The sequence below is a fragment of the Falco punctatus genome (genome assembly GCF_963210335.1).
Source record: "Falco punctatus genome assembly, chromosome: 9".
NCBI classification, from domain to species: domain Eukaryota; kingdom Metazoa; phylum Chordata; class Aves; order Falconiformes; family Falconidae; genus Falco; species Falco punctatus.
The window spans coordinates 47,210,521-47,220,167 of NC_137589.1; the positions used below are offsets into that span (position 1 = coordinate 47,210,521).

Below are 9,647 nucleotides of genomic sequence, written 5' to 3' on the forward strand. Positions count from 1 at the left end.
TTAATACTACTGTCTTCTGAATGCAATTTACAGCTGAAGATTACTGGATTTGAATCCAGTTACCTGTCAGCAACCTCTTCTATAAAATAGTATTTTCTGAAATGCTGGTTTATTTTTTTTTTAAATTTCTTTTAAACGTTCCAGTTAAAGAAGTGGAAGTGCCTGTCCCTTATGAGATCCATCAGATGGATGGTAGTCAGTGTTTGAAGCATTTAGACCATGTCTCTCATGAAGCTTCTGATGAAGAACTAAATTTAAAAGCATTTTCTGAAGGATTAGCTTCCACTGAATCATCATCCAAGTCAAACTACTTCTCTCTGAGACCTGAAAGTGCCAAGTCAGACTCTTCTCTCCGAGAATTTCAGAAAGTGTCTGCAGTTTGGATTGACATCTCAGAAAGCTCCATTTCAGACTCTGAATTAGAGCTGGAAAATGGAAAGGACACAGATGTCTGTATCCCAGAAGAGTTTGTCTATGACAATGGTGATGTGTTTCCTAATGTTTCAAAAGAGATGCTAATAGCAATAAGTAATGGAAAGGAAACATTACCTAGTGATAAACATGATGAAGTGCCTGAAGATAACAGCACTGAGACTTTATCACAAACCCAGAAATACTCTGAAGATATTTCAGGTCATGGCTGCACTGATAATTTGCTTTCTTTCATTCCATCAGACAAAGCCAATGACTCCAAAACAAACTCAGCAGATTCCTCCCGATCTGATAATGCTGCTGAGGGAATGGACCAACCACATCTGGATGCCTCAGAAAACTACAGTAGAAACAAAACTTGTTTTCAGGAGATCACAGAACAGGGTAAAGATGCAGTTGCCAGCTCTTCATGCAGGGATGGCATTTACTCACCTAAGTTCTATGAACAGCAGAAACAGAGTTCTACAACTAGTAGTGTGAGAAAGGATGGCGGAACCAACAGTTTATTTGTGGATCAAAATAGAGACCTAACGGGGTTTCTGCTGACAGGTTCTTCAAAACATCTAGATTTAGTTACTGACCAACTTAGGAATGCTGACTTTTTTTCACCTGACAAAGATATTGCAAATAACAAATTAATGGCACATCTATCTTCAAGAAACTTGTCAGTTTCAGGAGGTGAAAATAATCATGCACAGCCTTTGAGCAAGAGACTTGCATCCAGCAAACTCAATAAGATTATATCTCTGCCCATGTCCATGCCAGGGATTTCTCAGGAAGTCCATACAGAAAACAACTCATTTGAGTCTTTGCAAAGGGTGGCCACAGGAAATCAAAAAAACTCAACAAATGAAACACAAGCTATAAAGGAAGCAAGGAGGGGACTGTTTTCTTCTGTCCCCTCAAAAAAGCAGTTGTTTCAAGCCGAGAGCTGCTCTTCCAAAGGTGAAGATGATACAACTTTTATTAGTGATGAGTGTCTCCCTCCAGCTGATGAGGATACCTTGTCAGAAATACTGTCTCCTGTTGATGAAGTATTGTCCTATGGAAGTGCTGACTTGCCATCCTCTAATAAAAAGGATTTGTCACTTCCAAGTGAAGATCTTCCTCCTCCCCCTTTAGGTGCAGATGCAATGAAAAATGATGATCCTAGCTTCAGTGTGGATGATTTCCCATCTCCACCAGAACAAATGACAGTCTCAGAGACTAGACAGTGTATGGATGAAGATATATCACTGAAAATGGATGTGTTACCCCCATTACCTGATAACATCGTGCCTGAAGAATTTCCTCTGTTCAATCGAGAGACAACTGATGCTTTTTCAACTCAGGATGGTAGCCTCTCAGAACAATCTTTATCTAAAGCTATTTACAGTGCAAATAAGGGCTTATTAGAATACCAACATGGAGACCATGAGACATCTTTGCAACATTTGGAATTTCTGCCTGTGTCAAACACTGTTTCTTCTGGTCAGGATGGTAAAAGTCCTGACATCGTGATGAAACAATGCAAAACATACTTAACACTGCCCAAAGCTGAGGAGGACAGCGATGACCCATTACTATCATTTGAAATTGGGGACAGAGTGTTAGTAAAGCAGACCCAACCTGGAACTCTAATGTTCAAAGGACGGACTTACTTTGATAGTGGCCATTGGGCTGGTGTTGCACTTGACAAAGCTGAAGGTGATAATGCTGGAACTTACAAAGGAGTGAAGTATTTTGAGTGTGCTCAGGACTGTGGTATCTTTGTCAGACCTGACGAGATTTCACACCTCTTGAGGGCTAATGAAAATGGTTCCAGTTACACTGGGGATGAAGACTCTGACTCCTTCTGTGATGATGAATCCTTCAAAGGAGACTGCAAATATTCTGAAGATGATAAGCAGAGAGCAGGATTTACAGAGGAGAAAGCAGAGGAATCAAAAAGTGCAGGAGGATCACAAGTGAAAGAAAACCAGTGTAGGTTACACATTGCCTTGCTGTCTGGAAAAGGGCAAAATTTTCCACATTCTGACCAGTGCAAGTGTGATGAATTTCTCTGTCAAAATAACTTGACGTGCTTGGGATCAGATAAAGAAAAATCAGAACTGACACAAATAAAACAAAGTATTCTTGCAGATGTGCTTCCAATGAAAAGCAGGACCAGTAATGCAGAAGAGGTAAACACAAGCAAAAATATTTGTTGCTTGGTAGAGGATCAGAAAAGAAATAAACTTGCTGATGATATTGCAGGTGAACTCAGTAAAAAACTTCTGTTTGATGCTTTAATTGCCTTTTCTGAAACAGCTCATCACAAATATAAAAGTGCCTTTGAAAACTACCTGACGAATTATGGCAAAGGCCTAAAACAAGACAACAATCAGAAACTGTTTCTCCTCAAAGAAAATCCAGTTGCTACTTCATCTGAACAATCAGCAAAGGTTTCTGAGGTTTTACTGTGTGATTTTGATATGCTTAGTGCTCATGGTTGTCACACAGTATCAGAAAGAATTGTAACTAAATTTATAGATGATGCAGTTAAAGAATATAAGAAAATTAAAAGAAAACACGGATCAAAAGCAGACAAGATGTTTCATTTATCTTCAGAGACATCTCCATCCACTTTGCCAGTAAGTACAGTGAGAAAGTTTTTGTTTAAAGTGTTGGACCTAAAACTGGATCTACATAGGCAAGCATTTATGTTGCCCAGTCTTTCATCATCTTTTCATCATCCATAAAAATTACATCACTCCAACATTTGGAACCAGACTGCTCACTTATTCTGACCAATTCCTCATTTAAGGAATTATCCTGCAGCCAGTGGATAGATAGCGTGTGTATGGAGGACAAGGATAAGCTGAGCATGAGGATAGTGGCTATAGCTAGTCGAAACAAAGCAAATGAAGCTCTTTTGTTGGAATTTGTCTGTTAGTCAAAACTGATAACTCTGCACAAACTTTAATGTCTATTAATTTCAGAGCAAGCCTAGATACCTCTCAGCTCATCTGCCTCACTCCTTTGCAGCTTCTGGCTCTGAGACCTTCAGCTTTCTATTCTGTATTAGCTCCACAGCAGCTTCTAGCAAAGTCAAGAGTCAGACCTGCCAGGCTCTTACTTTTTTTTTTCAGCCCCCTGGCAGACTAAAACTCCAAATGAAGTGGAAGCTTTTGATGCCTGCTGCTTCCAATCCCACAGTGTTTAATTTTTACTTCTTAAATAGTCCATCAGGAAGTACTACCAGATAAGTTTGTTTGTTTGTTTTAAAAAAAATTTTGCTTTGAGGTGGTGGGGAGAGTAGTCCCGATTTAGAACAAAAATCTTTCAAAGTGTCAAAAATTTTCATAGAACTCCAGATTTGGAATTCATTCTAATTCTGACACCTGCCAAATACGGTTAAAATGGGTATTTATTTTTTTTTTTATGACTCATCAGTCAGCATTTCCTTGAGTCCACGAGTAAGAAGCTGGTTTTAAGCGTAACCTTAATCAGTTGCTAATCTTCTCGATACCTCTAAAAATTGTGGGGAAATATGGAATATGTCACCTGGCTTTTCTTTTTCTCTCTACTGAAGTTCCTTATAAAAATCCTTGATGCTGGTGTTTTTGGAAGCTCTGAAGATTTTGATCAGCCTAATTCTGACCAACACATGCTGGTGAGACAAATACAAAAGCAATACTGGTACAAATTAGATCAGTGGCACTCAGCTCCTTGGAAGAAAACTGTGGAAGCTCCTCTTGTGATACCACATTACAGTTCATACGTTAAGAAATTGTCTGCATATGCTATTGAAGAATTATGGACCCCAGAAAACATATATTCAAATTTCAGGAGAATCAGTGCGCCAAAGTATTTTGAATGTAACGATCTCCCAGGAAATGATTTGGAAACGGAAAGCAAGAGGATGTATAATCAGGTATTTTTAAAGCACTAACTGTTATTAAACTTTTCTAGTGTTCTGTAGGCTGACTCATATTAGCTAGTACTTAATATTATTCTAGCTGCTAACACTAAACATAGCTAAAGGAACACTGAAAGAGGTATTACAGAATACTGCTTCTGGTAATCTACTGCAAAATAACTCTGCTAGAATAGATGTCCTTGCCGTGATACAAGCCTTTTGCTAGAGCTCTTCAATCATGAGATCCTGAACACCTAGCCTAGTGACTGGTTTGAGCCCGTTCAGAAAAAAAAACAAGCTCCCTGCAAAGCTGCAGACTAAAGAGTCCAAGTCTCCTGCCTTGGATGTCCTGCTGAGTTTGGACAGATCATAATGTTCCTCAGCATCCTAAAACTACTGAGTTTTGTGGACCTCTGTCTGCCTGAGGAGATTAAAGGGTCCCCTCAGGGCCTCTTGTATAAGCCATCCATACTTAGTGAATGTTCACACATTACTGCCCAGTTACCTTCTGCTGTACCAGGTTTACATGCTCTTCAGACAACGGTTGTCATGACATCAGCTGTAGGACCACCAGCAATGCAGGTGACGTTAGGAAATTTTGCACTGAGATGCAAATCTGTGCTGTCACTAGCCTACCATTCTTCAGAAGTGCTGAGCAAACTTACGGAAGGGCATCAGTGAGAGATTCACTTGGTTGAATTAACAGTATGTTGATCCTGTGGTTTTGTTGTTACAGGTTATATTTGATTTGACCCATGAGTTGCTATGTGCAAAATATCAAGTGACTGCAAATGCAAATACATACCCATGGATGAAAGACAATTTGGGATCTCACTGTTCCAGGCATCTTTGCAGAAGAACAGATGTCAACGATGTCAAGGTATGTTCTGTGAATGTAAAGTGTACAATAACAAGAGTTAGTGAAGAGAGCAGATATTGCAATGGCAAAAAGACAAAACCATGAAATTTGGGAGAATTATGGCAGTGTAACTGAGGTTATTAGAGAAGAGAACAGCATTGCTCTGAAATGCTTGAATAAATACAGACTGAGCTGATTAGTCTAAATATTCCTAGTGGATGGAGTTCTGTGGAGGAATGGGAACTGGGCTTCTAAATCTCCCTGGTGATGACTATTTTGGGCATAATCTCTGAAGTAATCTGATGTTTAAAATGTGTTGGTTGGCCAGTATTGATCAGCTACTTCTAGATCAGTTCCCTGAACTTTGGGACGTTTCTAGATTTAGAGCTGGACCTTCACACTGGTACCTGTTACTCATCTGCAAACTTCACAGTGACAGAATTACTATAAGAAGAATTCTTTTCAGCTTTTTTTATTTTGTAGACATTTGTTCAGGGTGAAATTATTAAAATAATGAACCTGGAAAAGAATGACTTACAAATGAAAAGAAAATTCCTTAATATGACCAAGTACAGAAACTGTAAGAGAGACAGAGTGGACCTTATTCTGGTAAGCAGGCTTCCAAATGGAGATTTGTTTACTTTCTCTAGGTCTAAACTAGAAATTCTCATGCTTTTGTGAGAATTGTGTTTACTTAAAATAACTTCAGAACTTCAAGCTATTGTCTTCCTTTTCAGTACATTTGCAATATTAATCCAGCATTTTGAGTTCATATGAGTGGTTTAAATTAAATAAATGAACAATGCATATATAAAGTTGTTGGATAAGGTACAGTGTCTTGGTACCTTTCAGAATGGATCATGCTCTTACTCTCAAAGTAAACATTCATATTCATGTTATATTTTAGATTCAGGAGCTCCGCAAAGAAGAATCTCAGTGGACTTACTATGATGATGACGAATTAACTGTGAAGATGAGAATGACTGAAGAAATATTTGATAGCTTGATCCTTGATACAATCAGAGTTCTTAATGAGATTTACCTGAGAAAAGCCTGTCATTAGAAGTCTTCCCTAAAAGGCCCTAATGGAGGAATTTTAGTCTCTGATATTTTAATTTTTTTTAGGCAAGAAAGGCATGATTTGAGAATTTTAATTCAGATGTTGTACCAAATACCAGTGTGGCCTTGGCCTAATTTGCCTGTTCATGTTTACAAAGAAGAGATGCAAGCAGAGATTAGGCAGACAGAAAAATATTACACAAAATATTATCCTTGTGTTTTGTGCTTTGGGAATTCTCATTGAGATCAGTGGTCATCTCAGGTAAGTGTCACACAGTATCTGAAGGCTGGAAATTTTATTCTTGTCTGGTTGGGTTTTTTTGTCAAGATAGCATTTTATTTGCTTACGGATTTTAAGAGCACAACGTGTTTTCAAATTGTATAGAAGTCTCTATAAACAGGGTTCAAATCCAATTTATGTGTAAATTATCTTACTCTGTTATCATGTTCAGGTGGTGAATGATGATAGGTAAGTGAATAATCTTTTGAAAATAATGTTCAGAAAATTGTAGGTGACTGTCTTAAGAACATAAATGTGCAGATAGAATTAAATCTCCTAATAACTGAATTGCTGCAGACCTCTGTAGTCTGAATAAACTCTTCTAACTGCAACAAGTATAAAACTGCTCCTGATGGGTACAGCAGAGTTGAAGGTGACTGTGCACCATATTTTTCATACACTGCGGAACTGCTTATAAGTAGCCAGAGTTGGCTTCAGAGATGTGGCACATGGAATGGTCTTGCCCTGGCAGGATCTAGAGCCAGACGTTCAGTTTTGAGGTCTACAACTTTATGTAAATGAGACAAATACCAATGTAATGCACTTTAAATGGGATACTTTTCTATCAGTAACTCAAATTTCTGAAAATGAAGTATGTGCATGTGATTAGGTTATTTATCATGCAATTCACATGAGCCCTTTGAATTCTTACAACATCTAAATACAGGGTGCTGAGGAGGATGTACTTTGTCCTCTGTTTTGCTAGTTAATAATCCTATTCTTTTGTATTGCCAAAATTGGAAAGATCAAGATTTTAATAAAACCAAAAAAAAAGCATTCCCTCATCATTGTAATTGTTCACTATGTATGTTGCTGTGGTCCCACCTATTTTGCATTGAGAACACCAATACTAAATTTTTGTTACTTTTTTAAAAAAATAAATATTGTGCAAATATTTCTTACAGTTAATTTTTGAAAAATTGAATATAAGTAGATCTGATTTATTCATTAATTCAGGGTGTCTTTCAAACAAAATTAAAAGCAGGACAATTAAACATAAGCTATATATAAACTTCCATTTAAAATCACAATATTTACAGTTAGTTTTAGTGGGGAAAATAGAAATACATTTTCTCTTTCTATTTTAAAATACTGATGGCTTAACTGTTTTCATATTGAATTGTTTGCTTTCTGAATAAACAAAATAAAGCCTATCTCATTTTTATGTATTTTTACTGAAAACAATTAGAATTGCAGATTAAATTGTATACACTGCTATTCTCATTCGTTAACGGGAGTAGTTTTGTTGTTTTGCAGACAGCTCCTGGGGCCGTTAAAAAGCCCTCTCCTGCTAGTTGCCATATGAACAGAAATAAAAAGGCAGCTTCTGCCCCAAGCGCATTAACTGTTGATCTTATCCAATAAACTATTTTCATGTCCCTAGTGGTACATTTTCTTAAGTCTCTGACTTTTATCCTCATTGATTAATTAATCCAGATAAGTTATTTGTCCTAAGATTAATGTTTTCTTGTTGTCAGTTTATAGCAGAATTTAACTCTATTTTTTTTTTCTCCTGGACTTATGGACAAATTGTTGGATACAATGACAAATCTATATATTGAAGCACTACAGTTTTTCAGTTTGTCACTATGGTTTTGCAGCAGCAGCAGGATCCTTGTTGTGTTTGGAATGAAAGCTATTTAAAATATCACTTATATATGTGAATGAATAGTTGAAGGACTCATTTTATTTCAGAGTGGTGCCTTATGTTATGCTATATGTTACACTTGAGGAAGATAACCATTATATTTGCAATTAGGTTTGTGAGTGAAGCCTGAACCTTTGCAAGATGCTATATACAGAAGGACACAGCTATAAAGTAACTACTGCTGATGAGAATAAAAAAGTGTATACACAGAACATGTCAGACATATTTAATATCACCCACCATTCTGTGTTCAAAACCTTAGATTCTGGCACCCAGATATATTGACCTGTTCAGTCAGTGGCAAGACTTCAATATCAAGATTACTCTCCTTCAAGGTCTAATATTTTGCTTGCCTTGGTTTTGATCAATAATAACCTCCTGGGTCAATAAATCTTGATACTAGCCTCAAGAGGAGTCATTATCTTTCATAGAAAATGATTATTTCTCAGTTAAACCCTACATTTAATTTTCCTGTCATCCATCTCTTTCATCTTCATACATTTAACAATTATTTTGAATAAAGTGCACCCTAAAGTATCTTTGGCACTGCACATTTTCAAAATCCTAATTAGCAGCTTCCACAAGATTTTTCAATCTTTGAAGCAGCTGGACTCCACTATTGTAACCATCTCATTTTGTGGCTTACAGTACCCAGGAAAAACAGAGACAGAAAACTCCTCAGCTGGGACATGATGCAAGCAAGCATGTAACTTAGAGCTGTGGATATGGATGCAAAAGATATGTGACTGAACCACTCCAGATGCTAATAGTTGAGAAAAAAGAAAGGATCAGGAAAAGGCAAAGGTGGCAGAATCTGTTACTCAGTTCTCAGAGCAGAGGATTTTTACTGTCTATAAGATTACCACCTTTGTACTGTCTGTGGATTACTGGCCAGAAACAATGATAACTAGATTCTAACCTCTGAATTCACACTGGTGGGCCTTGAGTAAGAATCTGGACCCATTTGTTTCCTACTTGTTCTTGAAGGATTAAAGGAAGTGTTTGTGAGTAACAGAATTATCTTTTCAGGGACCACAGTCTGTCATTATCTGAGTTTTAAACTCCTCTGAAGTTGCCCTCTAGGGATATGTTCTCTGTTAGTTTTCTGCCTCTGTTAATGTAATGAAAATTCTTTGTATTTACAAAGAAAAGGAGACTTTCATACTGTGGCTATAGCTATAAAAGATGCTAAAATCCATGACTAGTGCACAACCAACCTGAATTTACTACAAGGGCAAGGTTTCTAACATCCTCTCTATTGCTCACAGCATCCTACGTGCAGTCTTTTATTGCACCTCCAGTTTTGAGGAGAAATGGCTCTTTCCCGTGGAGTGACGTGCTTTGGGATGGCTGTGCTGTTCAAATCTCTTCCCAGTGAGAAGCTTCATGACGTTGAAATTTCGGTTTCTATAATACACTGCACCATGAAACTGTCCACCAAGCCATCTCCGTTGTTTCAACCTCGTTGCTTTTACTTTTTGCCTCAGAT

At 37.4% G+C, this 9,647-nt stretch overlaps 1 protein-coding gene across 1 annotated transcript in view; it reads left to right on the forward strand.

Annotated features, from left to right (window-relative positions):
• CCDC187 (coiled-coil domain containing 187) overlaps positions 1–9,626 on the forward strand; it is a 64,066-nt gene extending 54,440 nt beyond the window's left edge. The window contains exons 27-31 of the mRNA XM_080401977.1: positions 151–3,044; positions 3,986–4,327; positions 5,049–5,192; positions 5,655–5,780; positions 6,079–9,626. Coding sequence (XP_080258103.1) covers positions 151–3,044; positions 3,986–4,327; positions 5,049–5,192; positions 5,655–5,780; positions 6,079–6,234 — 3,662 coding nt within the window. The 3' untranslated portion in view covers positions 6,235–9,626. The remainder of the gene's footprint in view (positions 1–150; positions 3,045–3,985; positions 4,328–5,048; positions 5,193–5,654; positions 5,781–6,078) is intronic.
• The last annotated feature ends 21 nt before the right edge of the window (positions 9,627–9,647 follow it).